The 20607-nt window shown below is 34.8% G+C and overlaps 1 protein-coding gene across 7 annotated transcripts in view; it reads right to left on the reverse strand.

The window, feature by feature from the left end:
• The window catches only part of LOC149570353 (V-type proton ATPase subunit a1-like), a 234424-nt gene that overhangs the window by 145299 nt on the left and 68518 nt on the right, over nucleotides 1-20607 (reverse strand). For all 7 annotated transcript variants that reach the window (XR_016362925.1, XM_089822996.1, XM_089822995.1 and 4 more), the window contains exon 7: nucleotides 12005-12142. Coding sequence is in view for 6 of the 7 variants with exons in the window: in XM_089822996.1 (XP_089679122.1) it covers nucleotides 12005-12142 (138 nt within the window). In the remaining variant the exon portion in view is untranslated. The remainder of the gene's footprint in view (nucleotides 1-12004; nucleotides 12143-20607) is intronic.

The raw sequence follows: 20607 nt of genomic DNA on the forward strand, positions 1-20607 counted from the left end.
ATTTATCTTGTTGTAATTAGTCAATTAATGTATTTTGTTTGTTAATTTGTTTCAGATATTTTGTAATTGTCGTCTGGAGAGGACTTTTTCTTTTGGGGGGGATGATGTCGTCAATTGAAACTGTGTAGCCAACGGGTCGGTGTTGTCAGTAATTGTTATGTAGCCGACAAACCCCTTCAGGAAGGTTCGGCGGAAAGTATTTATGCCCGTCTAGGATCATTGTAAATCATCCTATCACCAATGATGGAATCTGTTGGCTTATGCGAATAATGGAGTACTACTGTTCATGTTCATTATCTGTGTGCATTTCTTAATTAACCTAAGCGGTAAACATGGGTGTCATTGATCTGCACTTGATTCCTCACAAGTTCTCTTAGCAACGCTACAAGTTTGGCAGCCGTGGGTTCTAGTTCTGCCACCATTCTGTCAACCAAATGTGATCTTCTCTTTCGGCTATAAACTCACACTCATTGTCCATAGGCTGGCAGGATCAACGCTCTAATACCACTATAATGTTTCGTTATTTGGCTACCCCTCTGGAATAGATCCGTACAAGTATAAACTTGACGAATGTCGGGATCAACTTGCCCTAGTACACACAGGAGGAGGCTTGAAAGATGTCGTACAGAATGAGGTCATATGGTAACTGCTAGGAGGCTAGCAAGTTGATGGTCGTACGGTAAGGTTGGTCATACGGTGGAGAGAATGGGCAAAAAGATAGGTTACACAGTAGTCCGTACGGGAAGCAACAAAGTGGTAAGACCGTGGGGGGTCAAGAGGCCGTACAGTTGATCTTGGTGGTCGTACGGTAGTCTTGGGACACAATCAATGAAGTCATACAGTATATGTGAATATAATACGGTATATGTGTGGAGGTCGTAAAGTTGATTGTGATTTTTTTCTAGGATCGTTTCTGCAAATGTAGTAACATTGCCAATGTGATTGATGTGTTCCAAATGCAAATTTGAACACTCCTAAATATGAGAGGAGACATGTCTCTATAGTTGATCATCATTAGTTAATAAATAACCAAATGTATAACTCATCTTTAAGCATATATGTAATATTAATAAACATATATATATAATTCTTATCAATAATATAAGACATAAAACAATGTTCATATAAATCATGAATACAAATACGCAATGTAATGAGTATATCACTTCAACTGATGCTATACATCAACACTCCTGCTTAGCAAGGGAGAAGTGAAAATTACACAACACATTATCTGACTTTAACACTCTGAAATAGTGACTTGTCAAATAATTATAATTACAATGTTATGAACACTATCATAACATATATAATGATCTCTAATTGTCCAAAACAATATCTAGAGTAATCATAATGCATTCGTTATCAATGACTTCCGGTGTACCCAGAACAAAACTATCATAATAATAGGCCTATCATTTGCAAGATCGTCAACTTACAAAGATTACCTTTTGTTTGTTCGTTATCATGGTGTCCAGCAAAGTCCAGTCGAAAGAACCATGATAACAGGTCTACCATTTATAAGATCGTCATCTTCTAATGGTTACCTTTTGTTTATATATGTAAATGAAAGAACGTCACCTTTCATTACATATCATATGTGAAATAGTACCCACCATGAACCCAATCAGAGGGTTGTACAAAGGTTTTCACCTCAATTCTATCTCATACAGAAGAACACATTACAATAAATTTTACTTTAACTTCTAATAGAGAAGATATCATTCACAAAGGATTGCACCTCAAAATTCTCCCTCCGAACAATGATCCTGGGAAGTCTAGTTACTCCCTTAGAGACTCTCTTCACCTACGGATTCTTGTTAGACTCACTCTGAATGTGATATCAATTTTTTGATCTTCTGGTGATAAGTCATCACTTCCTCATGATATACATAGAAGTAGGCCCATCAACATCATGCAATCACACACATGTATTTTTAGACTCCCTCTAAATATTAATTTTTTAAGCTCCTATGTTGTTTTCGAAGAAGTGTCATACTCCCTCTTAATGTACAAGGATACTCATAATCTCAATCATTAAAGATATTTACTTCAATATCCTCACTTTATCCTAATCATCAAACGACTAATGAATACTTGTCTACACAATATTTGACAGCATGTGTAAAGTACCAACCTTCTTTTCCCGCAAGAACATCCTCAGACAAGCACTTATCTGCCCATGAGGGTCATGGAACATCCCCTTACTAAAGATGATTCAAGTGGGAATGAAACATTGGTTATTATTCTCCCCACAATGTAAAATTCCCATTCTTATATCTTTAGAAGTGTCATCAGATCTCTACACTGATTTGCCCTTGTCCTCAACAACTAGCAAGGACACCTCATCATCAAGAAGAAGAGTGGAAGAATTCAAAGCAACCTTGCTTCGAGAAGAGGACTCCAAGTCACGCGCCTTGCTGTAATGACCCCAATAGATTATAACTACTTCAAACACCAAAAATCTTTATACTTCAGTTGTTTGACATCGTCAAACACTTTGCAAGCAAGCTCCGATACCACTGTAATAACCCCAATAGGTTACAACTTCTTCAAACACCAAAAATCTTTATACTTCAGTTGTTTGACATTTCGTCAAACAATTTGCAAGCAAGCTCTGATACCACTGTAATGACCCTCCTCAAATCAGCCCTCAAAAATGCTGATGAAAGCTCAAGGAATTTCATCAAACAATTCACATGCAAGGGACGTATGACTAATATAGTATTTCAGCTAGCTTCAAATGACTTTTTTTTTCAATTTGCATCAATGAAAATCTTGTGCTAGAAGACTACAATGGACTACACAATGACCTAACATGAGTGTGCTACTAATTTTGACAATATTCAGTGCATATATATGATCTAAGCATGAGAAATGAACACCTACAGCCAATTGGCATTTTTACAAATAGTTGGTATGCAAACTAACTAGCTGATAAATAATGATATTAAATTGGTTAAATGGCACCAGCAACTATTATCTTCTTAATTGCAATGAAAATTACAATGCTCATGAAATATGGCCAAGACTTTGGCATTTACATGGATTACAAAATGATAATGCTAGTATAATGCACACTTACAGCTGAAAGCTTATAACACCCTAAAAAACAATACTAACAAAGAACCTGGTTGCAAATGGCTGTAATAATTTTCTTCTATGCTGCCCCTTCTACTTTGCTTTTTTCGAACTGCTTTTTCGTACCCGCTTTTTCAGCCTGCTTTTTCGGTTCCGCTTTTTTCAGACTGCTTTTTTGTACCCGCTTTTTCAGCCTGCTTTTTCGGTTCCGCTTTTTCGGACTGCTACTATGTTGAATCTCAAGACCATATCTTTCAATGGCGTCAAGATTTTCAGCTTGAAGGGATTTTGTCCTTCAAACTATTGAGACATAATCTCTAGGAAATTTTCCAATTTTCTTTGATATTTCCAAGCATACTAAAAAGAAGCTCTTCCCTTTCTTTTATAGTGTTCTCACAAGAGCTCAATCTTTCGTTTTCTCAATGTGGGATAAAACATAACTCCCTTTATGTAACTTATGTCTCCAATGTGTTATAAAATAAAGGGGACTCTTTTAATTTAAATATTTTCCACAAACTATAGTCTATGCATTAATAAAGTTAAATATTTAAACTTAACTTTATAAAATAGCTTTATCAATGCATAACAAATCTTATCAATGATAAACAAGTCTTTTTGTCGATTTTAAACAATTACCATCGACATACCGCTGCCACTGGATGTCCGACCATATCCAAGATAACTTACTATAAATAGTAAGTATGCCCAAAGTTGCCTCAAAACCCCTCAGAAAGACCTACAACTGAAACTGTCTAGACCAAATGGCCTCTAAGTCCCTTTAATGTCCTCGTTAGCCTACGGGACCGTGGGGAAATAGGCTAACGACAACATCATGCTATGAATGCTAAAAAGGGGACATTACACTTGCTCATCGCTAACTATAGAGAAGATGGGTCCTATGACTTCACCTATCCACGAAGTGGCTCAGTCAATCCCTCCATGAATAACATCACTCATCTGCACTCTGAAATATCATAAACCATGACTGAAAGCCTCTGGAACTCATTGATGTAGCTCTCCAATCCACCAAACTACTTCAACTGAGTCAACCCACGAAAGTACACCTCCGCATCCTTCCTATCAAATCTCTCAATCAAGCGATCCACGAACTCCTAGTAGGAAGTGATCTAATCATGTTGCAAAGAAACCAACCCATGGTACCACCAGTCATGGGCAACTCCGTCCAGATGCAACACTCCAAATCTAATAGTGTCCACTTCACACATAAGATGGAAAGCCAAATATGTATCAAGCTTATGAATCCACGCACGAGCTGTAACTCTCCCAGTACCATCAAAGTGCTCCAACATCATCCTACTAACAACTTGTTGTAACTCAATCTATTGAGGTCCCTATCCCTCAAGTCCCGACCTCACTCTCTAATGCTCCTGTTTCTCAGTCAGGAACCTATCAAAATTCAAATGATCATTAACAGCTTGTGGTAAGGCATCCCACTCTATAAAGTGTGTCAGCACATCATCAGCAAAAGGAGCGACCTCAAACTCAATACTGACCGCATCCACCTCAAGTCTCAAAAACATGGGCCTCCGCAACCTATCATGAGTGTCAAAATGTATGTCAACTCTATCAACTAATCCACCACGATCCTCAACTCGAACACAATCATCTCTGTACCCAACACCATCTTGGGTTCTATCCTCAAAACCAACAGAAACATCTCAAGCTCTCTCCCTACTTTGTCTTCGAGGTAGTGCTATATGCTGCAAAGTATTTGACAACTGTTGCAATACATTTGTCATCTGTTGTTGCCCGAATGCAATATTTCTAAATGCCTACAAGGCATCTTTATCAATCTCAGCATCTGTGGGTCATAGTCCAGTGCCACCAGAACCACCTGGACTACCATCCAAACCAAACTGACTCTCAGGTTCTCCTTCTCTAGGAGGAGAATTACATCCTCTTCGAGTATAGTGCATACTAGGCACAAACCTCCTATCATCAAGCATGATAGAAATATCAAATCAAATACTGACTACACTTTAAAACAAGCATTGACCAAACTGAGCCCAATTCCTACAGGCTGGCAGGAAAACGCTTTGATACCATTGTAAAAACCCAAACTTGGCTATAACATGAACAATTTCCTAATTCACCAATATCTTATATCATTTGGATGGTTTGACATTTTATTAAGCCTTGGCATGTATGCAACCAATCCCGATGTAACTAACTTGGTAAAATACTTAGAACTTGATATACAATACCTCAGCTGTGGAATCAATGTACAACTCAAAATCAAACTCTTATACCTCAGCAAGGGATTTGAAAATCAGAATCTCAGGAAAGCCACAAAGGCAACAAAAGCAATTGTATATTCAAACGTGTTTTACCCAATGAAAAGAGCTCTCATTTACAAGTTTTTTCATTGGCAAACGTTTCCATAAAATTCCACTTCAAAAAATGTGGAAGTTTTCCAAAAGAACTCAACACTAGAAACTTTCCAACTTGCTTTTTAGTCATTATTTATAATGATATAAACATTATTATAATAATGCAACTCAGTGAATTAATAAATACGAGCTTATGTAATTTTAAACCTGATCAACCGCAGGTGACAACCAACTGCCAAGTGATCCACTGTGCTGCTAAAACTAGCAACTGCCCATAATAGACTTACTAAAAATAGTAAGTAATCAACTGAGACCCCCAAAACACCCTGTCAGCTCATGAGGGTTGTTATGATGAGCTAACTCAATCAACTACACAAACTGGCCACAAATGGGGACATTACAGATCATATATAAGAAGCCATAGAATTCATAATACAAAAATCTTTATACATGTGATTCAAAATCTTTGAATATTTACTGCAGTTGAACTTATTTCAGGCAATTATCACATACAAGTTTGCAGATTGGCTCTGATACCATGTTGTTTTTCTAGGATTGTTTCTGCAAATGTAGTAACATTGCCAATGTGATTGATGTGTTGCAAATGCAGATTTGAAGACTCCTAAATATGAGAGGAGTAGACATCTCTCTATAGTTAATCATCATTAGTTAATAAATAACCATATGTATAACTCATCATCAAGCATATATGTAATATTGAGACATATATATATATATATATATATATATATATATATATATATAATTCTTAACAATAATATAAGACATAAATCAATGTTCATATAAATCATGAATACAAATACTCAATGTAATGAGTATATCACTTCGACTAATGCTATACATCAACAGATTGGGAGGCAGTACAGCTTAGCTTGGAGGCCGTATGGGTGAGTAATGGTAGTTGCACAAAGAGTTGTGAGTATCGGATGGGTATAGAAGAAAGAATGACTTCAGATCTGCACTTTAAACTATTAATCCCAAATTCATCAAATAATGCCAAACAAAAATGGAGATTTGAACACAAACAACCTTCAATTAATATTTGCCAAGAGATGGTGCTCCAATTTGTTAGATCCGAGTGAAGTATTACGGGCGACAGAATAGGGTGAGAATTGAATCCCACCGAAACCGGACAAGCCAAGTAGGGAAGATCTTTTACTTCTGAAATGGCGAACAACAAAGAATCCCAACAAGAATTCGTAGTACAAAGAAAATAATTCAAATTGCATACCTAATGACTACCTGCAAGTCGTGCTTAAATACCCGTCAGCAAAACTTTCCGAGAGTGTACAAAGATAGCCGATGGCTACACAAAACTATGGAAACAAAACAAAAGTGGGTCTGAGATATATTAAATCAATCAGCCCATTAACAATACTTTGATTAATAATTTATTTTATAACGGGAACATTACACCTTGTACTTTATCATGATCATGGGATCGGGGGATTCCTGTATTTTATGCCACTGCATTCAGCATGAGAATCAGGGTGTTACGCCTTTTGATAGCCTCTAACTCTCTTTGATCAATTGTCCATTGTTATTTGAAATCTTGATGTGGTCAAGTTTTTTCTCATTCAAGTTGTCGTGAATTCTCCTTTGTAGATTGGCACATTCTAGAGTCTCCGACACTTTGAAAACATTCTCAATGGTGTCCGGATTTAAACTCGGAAAAACTTTCCAGCAAGCATCTGCAACTTCTTTTTTTGAAACAAAGTGTTTGGCACATTCTCACACAAACTCAAAATCTTGACAACCATTGGGAAAATGAAGATCAAATGAATTACTACTTCTTCAGAATCAAAGCATGTCTTCTTGATAGGATATCTCCGTTTTTTGAAAAACTTTGACATATCTTGAAAAGTGTGCCACAACATGAAGATGATAACATCTTCCAATGAGATTAAATCTTTGAGAACTTTGAGATTTGAGTTACAATGACGAATCCATGAGGAGCGGGTATTTAAAGGATGGATTAGACACTTATGGAACACATATGATGGCTGGAAATGAACCGGAAAGCATATGTATTTGGGTGGAAAGGGCCAAAGTCGGACTTGAAAAGATGGATTTCATGTGGGCAATGATGAGCTTTTGTGGGTATGGCCAAAAATGCAAGTTGGAATGCATATGAATATGTGCAAATGATAACTTTTGACTTTAAAAGTGTGAACTTTAGTCAAAAACGGGTTCTCTAGATGTCATTACACGTAAAGTGGATTACATGTAACATGAACATGCATTTAGGTTCGGAAGATGAAAATGCGTGTAAATGGGAATGAAGGATGAGATTGCATGTAAATGTAGATGGAGGGTGAGATTACATATAATTGCAAGTGGAGAATGAGATGCAGTGTGTCATGGCATGGAAAGTGGAAATACATGCAAAAGCTCTTGAAGTGTAATTGCATATGAAAGTAATGGATGCAATGTGCCTTGGCATGTGATGGTGAATATGGAATGACACGATGCACTTGCACCAAGAGGTGGAAGGTGGAGTGAAGTGAAATGTGCTCAAGTTCTTGGGAAAGAACTTGCAATTTCTTTCAAAAGAAGAAAAACGAGAAAGCAAGCAAATAAACAACGAAAACAAGCCCAAAAGAAACACATGCATTTGGTCTTAGACTCAAACATGTCAACAAGCAAGTTACTTCAAAATGCAAATTCGAAATTGGAATTTGGGAAAAACCCAAAAGTATTAAAATCAGAATTTTCATCATTTTTAAAGAAAAAATGCCCTTTTCATAGCATCTATATGGACAAGTGTGCAACTTCAAGCTAAAATATGCATGGAAATAGCAAGTTAAGCATAGATTGATGAGCAAGTTTGAAAAAGTCCATTACTTGGAGATCAAAGGGTAAAGTCCATTTACTTGGAGATCAAAGGGTCAAAATAGCAAGAATCGTAGACTTTGAAGACCAATTCTCCTACAAATCTGGATTCTCAAACAATAATTTGACTTCTTCCATACATACATTCAACAAATATTAATGAGCAATGAAGGGTCGAATTTGACATGAGAATGGCAAAACCATGGTCTCCAAAGGTGATAGCATGCATTAAACTCAAAAATGACCTCTATTGATCCAAATGTATGGGCTGGAAATGTCATTTTTTAAGTTTTTTTAACAAAACCGTGCCCTTTTTATGCAAGACTTTGAGTCGTTTTTGCAAAAACATGGCCAAAAAATGCATGTATTTGAGTCATTTTTTATTTAGGAATACAAAAAATATCTTCCCCAAATGCAAAAACGTGACTTCAAAACGCATATAAGTGGATTAAAAACCCAATTTTCTAGGTATTTTTAGAAAAAACGTGATTAATATAAGGCATGAAATGAAGCATTTTTTACATCTAAAGGCAAAAATGTGTTCTTCAATAGCATATATATAAATTGAAACCTCAAAACGACTTCTATTTGAGCCAAAAAAACATTCAAAACTGCCTCAAATCTGGGTGTTTTTCATAAAAACGTGGCTCAAAAATGCAAAAATATGAGTTATTTTTGTCTTGGATATGCAAAACCATGAACCCCAAATGCATGTATATGCATTAAAACTCAAGAATGTCCCCCTTGTGATGGATTTCAAGCCATTATATGGGCAGATCTAAGCATTTTTTATGAAAAACATGTTCATGGAGGAAAACATCAAGTTTTGGCCCTTGAATCTTCAATTTCAGATTCTATGAGGGCATATGCATGAAGTTAAAGACGAATTGCACCTTTTGGATGCAATTACATGTTTTAAAATCACCAAAAGGACTCTGCATTCAAATCGCACATTTTGAATGCATGTGCATATTTTAAAAACACATGTAATATGGAGTCTCTAAGCAAAATTACACCTTTTGGATGCATTTGCATATTTCAAATTTGCTCACAGATGACCCTTAGTGCAAATCACACCTTTTGGGGGTCACTGGATATTTTAAAAACACTTAAATATGCATGTCTCGCCTTTTGAAGCTTATTGCATATTTTAAAACACATGTTTTATGTGTTTTCAAATTGCATTTTCATTCAAAATCACACCTTTTGGGTGCAATTGCATATTTTGACGAAAATGTGTTTGTAGACATGTTATGCACAACTTAAGTGATGAATTAAGCACATGTCAATTTAATTTTTCAAGAAATATTCCTCAAATGGGTCATAAATAACATTTACACTATATAGTTAATATATGATGTGCAAATATCATTTAAAAAGTAATATTTACTAAGATGTTTTGAATTAAAACTCAAAAAATTAAATTAAACCATATAGTTAATATAATCACTTAAGTGAAAAATTAAAAGGTAACTTAAAAATATAACATAAAGTGCTCTATAGTTACTTCAAGTGAGAAATGAAAATGATAAAGAAACTTTAAAACATAACATAAAAGTGAATTTATGTTAGATTTTTCAAAAAGTGAATGTCAATTTCAAAATATAACATGATATTTTAATCATGCAGTTGCACCTAGAAAGTCCATTTTTTGGACTCTAAAATGGTCGTATCTTTTGATTGCCAACTTCGATTATGCCCTAAGATAGACCGAATCGGAGAGAAAATCGAAAGCAATGAATTGAGCAAAACCAAAGGACCAAAAGCCAACAAATAGACACTCAAAAAACAAGAAAAGGGACGTTGAAGGCTTCAAAAATCAAATATAGGCTTGACAAACAGAAAAACTAAAAAGACTTGACGAAGATATCAATTGGAATCGATTGGTTGATCAATGTTAGCCAATTAAATAATGAACTAACTCAGAGAAATGGAAAACTAAGTTGAAAAAGTTTTGTTCTGTTACCTACATTTTGTGGTGACAAAATGCAGGACAAGACTTATTGAAGCATACAATCAAGTTATAAATTAGCACAACAAATTATCAAAACTATATAGACACCAAGGTAACAGGCCCGAAGAGGGTACCCAGAGTTTCAGATTTTATAAAACTGTGGATTTAATGATACTGATTATTAGTCTAAGAGATATATCAAAAAATGATTAAAAACTAAAAAAATGCCCATGTAACAGAGAAGTGAAGCTGTACGTTTCACTCCCCACAAACAAACAACGAGATGCATCAATAGACAATCAAAAATTAAATAAACCACCATGCAACCGATCCAAACTGGGACCCTCCATTTCAGACCCCAGAAAACCAGCAGATAAGATATTAAACAAAGACATAAAGGTAAGATGATTATCCAAGAAGCAAAGTTATGATCAAAACATGGGCTTGCAAAGTACATTGTAAATGTTAAAATAGTTGAAAATGCAGATGAGACTGTGGAGTGAAATGTTTGATGAGAAGGAAAATATTAAACAGATGAAACAAAGTTAATAGAATGACAAGGATCAAAACTACAGTCGGCATGGTATTTACTCACAGCTGATTTGAAAGAGATAGGAAATACAGAATTTCTTGAATCAACCACTGAATTTTACTAGTCCTTATGTTAACCATTACCAGGATACATATGATTGTATTAAATTACTTACTGAATGAGAAAAGCATTTAAAGACCGAGAAATTAACCACTGGGATACAGACCCACAAAAAAAAGCCAGCCCAGCTCCTGGAAAAGTTGTTTTATAAGAACTTAGATAACAAAATATCCTATTGGTAGTCAAACCACATAAGCAAGAGTGTCAGAATGTAAGTCACACTAGATTGAATATTCACTGGAGACAGTGTCAGGGTACATGAAATCTAGTTGTTTGGTGACTGGTTTGGTCAGAGGAAACTATTTATTAACCCCCTAGAACATGCAGGAAATGTTAGTCTAGTGTTTATACTGGTCCTACCCCTGGCATTTGTTTTTCGCTAGAGCTAGTGATGACATCAACATCAGCAAACTCTTCCACAGAATCAGCAATTTTAGTGCCACCCAATCATCTCACAATTCCCTCCACGAGGATATATGTAGAAGACTGAGTAGTAGTTTACTATGTACTGGAAACGACTATTTAACAAATACTAATAATGCATGTGTAAAACTACGACTACTTAACAAACACTAACAATGCATTTCAACTTGGGTTGCCCGTCTCAAATGATTTTTTATTTTATATATTCTTATCTGTTCTCATTTTGGAGATAGCTGTGGATAGCCTAGTTTATCTCTGTATCTATTGGCATGTACATTCATAGTATAGCATTTTCTTCTTATACATGTTTACTGTTCTAAGCTCAACCATGAAGTAGGTGAATAATCAACATTTTTCTCTCTAGAAAATTAAATAAATAAATAAACACAGTGACTTTTTCCCACTAAGGCATGAGAGTTATAAAATTGAGTTCATATGTTAAACTCCTTTATAGAAATGGGAGCATTTACCCTTGTCATAAGTTATGTTTTCTTACTAAACCAAACAAAGAAAAGAGTCCTCCAAAACTGTGAACAATATTATGTTTCCTAGCCAAAATAATGCACAACTTTCCTAATAAACAATTCATGTGATATTCAAGTAAGTTTAAAATTAACTACCAAATGCATTATCGTCCATACCTCCCAAAATCAGGAAAATGTGTACAAACTAAAAAGCACATAAAAATACCTCAACCATAATTTGCCTTTGTTGACCAACATCTTCAGGAAAAGGATAGCGATTAGCTCCAAATGTGTCACAAATCTTTAGGATTTTGGTCTTAGCCTGATCTCCAGAAAAGAAAATTACAAAAACAACTTTTGCGACCTGCAAGAACACTCCTAGAAGACTTAGTAGGGTTATAGAAACTTTGTAATTAAATTAGTAGGCAAGTAGCATGCAAATTTTACCTATTCATATGCAAAACTCAAAAAAAATATTATTAACATACAACAAGCCTACATAAATGTGATTCTATATCAAGGGAAGATAAAGCTTAAAACCAAGGTATTTCAAAATAAAATAGAGATTACTACATCAAGATAATCTTAATATTATTTCATCAACATAGAAAACATAAACTCTATCAATTTCATAACGTATAGCACTCTAAAGTTAGGTCAATAGAGTCAACTTCAATGAAGATTTTCACATACAACTTTATAATGTTCTATGCACTTATACTGCCAACAATTAAATAATCAAGATGCGACAAATCAAATATATACGCAATCTTAAATTACTCTAGATTGAACTTTAACTCCTCAAGTGGGTAGACAAACTGGACACAGATACGAAAACAATTTAATATTTCACAATATCTGTGATGATCGTTATTCAAAATGTTAAATGACAGAGTCTCTTATCTGACATTTAAATTGTACACAGAATTCCAAAAAATGATAATAAAGGACGAACCATTTGTAGTTTAATTTTCCAAGCCTTTTAGAAATAAACAAAAGACATTTTATTTTATTATTAAAATAAAATAAATGAACTTATATTACAAGTCATATTTAAGCCTTTATTCCTTCATACAATTAAATATAAAATGCTTCTTGTGGAATGATTGTCCAATGTTGAATATCTTGTTTCCAACTAATACATCTTCTATTTATATACATAAAGAGACATAACCTTTCAAAAATAAAAGTTATGTCCTTCCTTAATGATCTCTCTTCCTTTAATTGCACCGCTTTCTAACAAATAATTGATCGGGAGCATTAATTATTTCCATATTTGAACTCTGTCAAATATTATTGATTGGATTGTGCACTCCAAACATCATGTAATATTGACCACCTATGTATGCGATTTGCAAGATCAAACTCTAATAGTCGCATATCTAAATAATAATGTGCTTTTGACTTCACTACGTCGATGTCTTTAATTTTCTGATTAAATTCATGAGAAATAATATGAATCAATCACCTCTTGTCATTAGTTCCCCAGATGTTGCTAGAATTATTTGACGTGGGAGATATTGTACATCATCGTTCCACTGCTCTGTATTTGGCACTTTTGGTATCGATGGCCACTCGATAACAACCTTCTACGGTAGGCTCTTCTCATGTTTTACAAATACTAACTTCCCTTAATGAACGATGGCGCTTCTTGCCATTGGAGTCTTTGCAAGCCTCAAATATATTCCACTCCTATCATGCATATAGTCCAACAAATCTTCATACCAATATATCTCTTATCTAATGGAAAAATCATAATATCATTACCATCATTGTATTCATGATTGTCATTCATACTTTTGTTCCTGGTAGATGTTCTCTAACATACCACATCCAATATTGGAGCCATCACCATATAACGTCATTGTGATTTATCAAAAGGGCTCTCTTCAGAACTTATGCACCTAATAGGCACCTTGCAATATATCTATCTTCATTGTGACTTATTATATGCAGGTGTTTTGTTGTGATTTTTCTGAGTTTCAATGATTCCTATGGATGTTGCACTTTGCACATTCTTCCTTTCATTGTGATATGCATCCAATTTATGGGAAATGAATATCCCTAATGAAGTATTTGCTTCCATAAGGACCAATAGATATATTATCAACATTAATATCCTTAAGCATCCTTTGTCCATCACAGAATGTACCAAATGTTTTAGTTATAGATATCAACTCTGAATTATTGCCTCTTGTTGTGTAGCCCTTACTAAGATAGATATATTTTAGCTATTCTCCTCAACCTTCAAATCACACTCGTTCATGATTTTCTAGGATGAGTTGTAAGATTACTGAGGCCCTTCTCGCTTGAAGCCTAATATCTGAAAACATATCTTTTCAATGTATTCTTCTTCTATCTTCAGCAGAACATCCCTCTTCATGACATGCTTGTTTTTAGGACATTAATGATGCTTATAGTATTCTGTGTTTGTAAGAATCCTTTCACATTTATTTCCAACACCATTTCATAAATGGAGACCCTAAATGTTGCAAAAATTTGAGGCTCCATCAGTGGCTCTTACCAAGGACATGTTTCCATTGTGGACATAATGAGATTCCAACTATCTCTGGAAGAGCAAACCAAGCATCCATGCTTAACATGATGGATTGTAATGTCCCCATTTTTAGCAAGTTCCTACAGTTGGCCAAGTTAGTTCACCATCGCGGCCCTCGTGAGCTGACAGTGGGATTTGAGGGTCTCAATTGTGTGGTTATAGGCTTTCCAGCAGCCTATGGTGTGTTTTGGCTCTGTTTGAGGGACTTACTATTTATAGTAAGTCAATCTATTGGTTTCAATGAGCTCAGTTGAGTTAGAGGAGTTGGAGGATGCTCTCACTTTTTATTTTGGGCTTCCAGTTTAAGCTCCAAGAATCTTGGAGGGAGCATTTATTTCTAGTAAGTCACCCCGTCAAGTTCATTCATCATCTTTCATCATTAGGATCACTTTGGTGTTGTCAGATTTTGATTTTGATGCCTCTTCAGTTGTTTTCGCAAGACAGGCAAATTATTATAATTATTCATATAAATATGTTGAGGTTGTTCTTTTTTATAGTGTTGTTGGTTGGTCACCTCAATATCATAGCTCGTTGGAACAGGGATGAAAAGTTTTAAATCATGGGAACAAGAAATAGTGGCCTTACGAGTTAAAATTTTAAGTTATGTGGAAAAAGTCATCTTTTGAGCGAAAAGCAATTAATAATTCAGATTATAATGGCACTTTATTATATTTTAATGTTGTGTGTGGGAACCTTCTTAAGTGAAGTTCATTTGGAAACTTTGTGCCATTTGGAGATTAAAAATATGAGCCCATTTGATGAGTAAAGCATCCAATTATTTGATTATATTATTTTGCTCTTGTTGTCTTTGTGACATTTCTAAGTGTGAAGTTTGTGCCCTTGTTGAAGTATAAGGGTTTGGGATCTACAGCTGAAGTATTGTAGATTTAATTCTGAGAATCCATAGCTGAGGTATTGTAGACTTTTGAGTTTTATTATCGTCTCCTCTTTCTGTATTAACTATGGCTGAGGAGCATTTATACAATTGAATATTATAATTTCTCTGTTGTTGGATGAGGGTTTAGTCTACAAATTGGAGTTTGGTAATTCTAGATATCCTAGTTTGTTCGTTTTGCATGAGAATTTGCGTGTTGTTCGTTTTGCATTAAAATTTGTGTGTTGGATTTACAACTTGAATGCCAAGGGTTCTTATATTTGGCATGATTTCTATATCAATTTTGGGCAGCATCTGTAAGGGTAGACTGTGAACACCAGATTGAAATTGGACCAAGTGGCTTTCAGTTTGACTTTGCAATTACATTCTACGGCAAAGACCAGGTTCTTAATTTGTAAAATTCAGTTTATATCACATAGTTTGAAAGTAAACAAGTTGGCTTCAAATTCTGATTTATAATCAGCCAACAATTAAATTCACTTTTCATTATATTGTTGTATGGTTTGTTGATGAATGAATTTAGAAGCAGGCGTGAATCATTTCAAAATTGTTTAGTGGCGTTTGGTATTTATTTATGCAAAACTTATAAGGCCAAAATTAAGTAAATTTGTGATCAATCTGCTATACATCCTGATATTGTGTTTGAAAATTTAAGGCATCATAGATTCAGTGGTAATTGGGTGGCTTGCAAGTGTTTGACAAAATGTCAAACCATCAAAATGTGAAAGAAATTGATACTTGATTTAGCTATAGCTAGACAAGGTTATTACAGTGGTATCAGAGCATACATAAAGTTTTTTACATAGACGGTGACATTGGGTGGCCCCTGGCCCCCCAAAAGGTAAACATTGATTCTTTCCTCTATCAAACACATAGTTTTGATCATGTAACTCTTTCTTCCTTATGGTCATGGCATGCTTTTTTGTTCCTGCTCCATCAATGTTATCTTTGGTATCCAACTTTTGTCTTGCCTTTGAGAAAACATTAGGTGCACCATGACTTTTGCTGAATAGAGGATCCCCATACATTTGATCAGCTATACAAACATCTAGATCAAGGTTTTTGTAATGTCCCCTCTTTAGTACGACATGGCATTGTTTGTGGATTTGCCTATTACAGACTCTCGTAGGCAGATGGGATTGATGAGAGAGTCATTTTGGCATTTATTTAGTGATTAGATGGCTCATTATGTTCGTGGAGATATTATTTTATTATCATCTTTATACGGGACCTACATGTTATAATTCTAAGTTGAGTTGCATTTTTTTTATATAAAAGTTATTTATTATAAAAGTGCATTGTAATGGGATTTTATAATGGATGCTTCTAGAAGTTCTTAGTAACTTCTTAGAAAAGTAAATAAATAGAGGGTTTGGCCTCTCATTTGGACACGGGAATTGATGATTCTACTACCATTCTCTTTGAGCATTTGTGGCACCAACCAGGTCTACAAATATTCAGCATAATCCTTGAGAACGATACCTCTCAAAAGATTGCATAACTGAAGAAGTGAAAGACCTTCTGAAGGGTTGCACATTGGAAGTGGTATTCAGCCATTTCATGTTGAGCTCCATTGATGTATTCAGTTTTGGACAGAGACTTGATTGAGGGTTTGAGGTTTTTGTTACAAGTAAACTTGTGCTTCATTGATACATCAAGAGGATCAGTTTTGGAAGAACTTTGGATATAAATCAGGGCATTTCTGAGGCATTTTTGACAGGTCCTATTATACAACGAAGGCATACATTTTTGCTCATAACTTCCAATCGGCTAGGAGTCTGATTTTATAATTTTGGGAGGACATTCTACCACCCTAGGCGCCCCTTTTCTTGGTATTTTCGGCAGCCAAAACTCCAGCATTTATTTTTGCTAGGAGCCGTACAGCCAGTGCAGGTACGGCTATACCTGTTGACAGAGCTGGGACTGGTTTGGGAGTAGATTTTTTGGGCGCAGCACAGTTGCTATTTCATCAGCGTGGTCATCAGCATTTCATCAACAGCACACTGCATGTTCCAGGTTCCTTCATACAAGTTTAATGATATTTTATGTGCATTCATGGTAGCTGCTGTGGTTGAACATTTTGTATCAGACCTGTTTGGAATTATTATATGAGTTGTAAGCCAAAAGTCTTGGCATTGGCATTAACTTCATTGTTAGAAAATTGCATTTTTAATACCATATCATTAGTTGAAAGTTATCACTTGTTGTTTTGAGCATTGAATGTTAAATCGGAGGGTGTATGTCAATTGTTTGATATAATGTCTATGAGCTGCAGCTGCACATTTAGGTCATGATACTACATCTATTACATTTCAGAATACAAATGAGAAATCTGCATTGCATCAAGGACCTTGTCTCAACATCATAGGACTCTTTGCAAATAGTAAATATCTTGAATATCATTGGTATAACATTTTTGCATTCAGATTAGCAAGTTAGAGGGTTGCATGTGATTTGTTTGACAAAATTACAAGCAACAAATTTGGACAAATTGTGATCAGTTTGAGCAAGGGTCTTTACAATTTTAAGGATCTCCTTGGACATAATCTGCCCTATCTTCAAGATGATGTTTCTCTTTACAACAAGGCTTCGAAGATGGTTCGCATTCATAGGATATTGCTTCCCTTTTATCAACAATTTGATTAGATGAGACATTTGGAAGGTTTTCAGAATTACCCTTCAAGACATTTTCCTCATTGTGTTTGGCTGAGTTAATTTCATCTTCACATGTTTGAAACAACTCCTGCTCATAGCATGACGTGGTACATGCCCCACTTTCTGAATACGTATCATGAGTTTCATCAACTTCAAAATTATCATCAAGTCTGTTATTTTCATCATGATGCTGATGGAATTGATCGTATTGGAAGTCTTCTTCAAATAGTGGATTCAAGAACATAGAATAATCAGCCATATCTTCTTCTAGTTCCTCTTCAAACAACTAATTTATGAAGATAGAGAATTCAGGCATACCCTCATGAGAGTTTTCATCCGGATCATCAGATGTTTCATCAACAAGACTAATATCCTCATTGATATTATCTCCTGAATTTTCCTCTTGCTCATATACCATATGTAGTTCTATTTCATCTTCACTATATGATTCTTGTGAAATACTATGTCCTTCATCCAATACATCTTGAGAATGCATTGATCCATCAACTTGCTCAGCATGGTGAAATGAGAAAAAATTTAGACCATTTGTTTTAACATATTTTTGATATTCCAAATCCAACAAGGCTGAGATTTCTTCCATGCTAAGACATTATGCCTCCTCATTTTCACATTCGCTAACATGTATAGTCATACAAATATCATCATAATCGGATTCCTCCTCAGAGTGTCCACAAATTTCTTCTCCATTCAAATCTGAAATATCATTAGACTCTTCTGCAACCAGTTCATTATCCATAAGCTTGAGAAAGATGAGAAACTGATGATCATACAAGAGACCTAGTTCTCGCATTCTGTTGAGAAGTCTAGAGTATGGAGGTCTACATTCTAAAGGTATTTCTTGATAGGCATTAAAAATCATCATGAAGAATTGTACTACAAATTCCTCTCCTTTTCCTAAGTTCAAAAATACATCCAGAGGAGATATATAACTCATACTTTCATCTAATATTTGGAACATAATCTTCAAATCAAGGTCCTTTGGTGAGATTCCCAAATCACGAAATTTTCTTATCAATTCCTTGTACAAAGACATGATGTTTGAAGGTACTTCCTCAAAAATATTCACCATTCTCTTAAACAAATCCTTCAATGTCTCGCCTTCATATCTTTCCAATTTGAAAAAATCATCTAAAGGATGTATGTCTTCTTCCTCCATGGTGTAACATAGATCCACTTCTTGATCATAGTACATATTCTCCATGTTAGGTAACCAAATCTACCAACAAAGCTAACAACTGAAATTTTATTGCATAGAGTCACCACCTCTTTCGAGGAATGTATTGATCTATTGATCTTCCAGGTTCTCACTCCCCAATAGAGTTGCCAATCTGTTGGTTCCAAAAACCGCAAATTGGAGATCCAAGAGCTTGGCACTTCTTTGACAAGATTCCACAATCAGTTCTAGCCAACAAACAAGAATCATCTTGATTCCCCTACACTTCAGGGTCCCCTAAACCTAGGCGGGTAGACCTTCTCCTCAAACCAAATCACTTGGTTCAAAGCTTTTCTAAAGAAAATTTAAGCTTTGGAGTTCTCCCACTGGCAAGGTCCTTGAACTCAATTAAAATGAAACTAAATGCTGACTGTTTAAAATGGTTGGATGTTTTGTATAAGATTTTAACAATGGATTTGATGCTTGTAAGAAGAACATTATAGATTTTCTAACTTCAATAATAAAAAAGACCAGTGCCTCTGCTCATTCCAACAATAGAGTCAACTTCAGTGAAGATTTTCACGTACAACTTTATAATGTTTTATGCACTTATACTGCCAACAATTAAATAATCAAGATGCAATAAATCAAATATATATGCAATCTTAAATTAGACTCGATTGAACTTAACTCCTAGTAGGGAGACAAAATAGACATAGATACTGTAATAATTTAATATTTCACAATTTCTATGATGATGGTTATTCAAGATGTTAAATGACCGTGTCCTCTTATCTGACATTTAAATTGTACACAAAATTCCAAAAAATGATTATAAAGGACGAACCATCTATAGTTTAATTCTCCATGCCACTTAGAAATAAACAAAAGACATTTTATTTTATTATTAAAATAAAATAAATGAACTTATATTACAAGTCATATTTAAGCCCTTATTCCTCCATACAATTAAATATAAAATGCTTCTTGTTGAATGATTGTCCAATGTTGAATATCTTGCTTACAAATAATACATCTTCTATTTATATAGATAAAGAGAGATAACCTTTCAAAAATAAAAGTTATGTCCTTTCCTTAACGATATCTCTTCTTTTAATTGCATTGCTTTCTAACAAATAATTGATCTAGAGCTTTAATTATTTTCATATTTGAACTTTGCCAAATATTATTGATTGGATTGCGCACTCCAAACTCATGTAATATTGCCCGCCTATGTATGCGATTTGCAAGATCAAACTCTGATAGTCGCATATCTAAATAATAATGTGCTTTTGATTTCACTAAGTCGATGTCTTTAATTTCCTGATTAAATTCATGAGAAATAATATGAATCAATCACCTCTTGTCATAAGTTCCCTAAATATGGCTTGAATTATCTAATGTGGGAGATATTGTACATCATCGTTCCACTGCTCTGTATCTGGCACTTTTGGTATCGATGGCCATTCGATAACAAAATTCTACGGCAGGCTCTTCTCATGTTTTACAAATACTAATTTTCTTTAATGAACGATGGTTCCTTTAATG

The sequence above is a fragment of the Cupressus sempervirens genome, chromosome 3, assembly GCF_028749045.1.
Source record: "Cupressus sempervirens isolate cs-2001-9-10 chromosome 3, ASM2874904v1, whole genome shotgun sequence".
Classification (NCBI taxonomy): domain Eukaryota; kingdom Viridiplantae; phylum Streptophyta; class Pinopsida; order Cupressales; family Cupressaceae; genus Cupressus; species Cupressus sempervirens.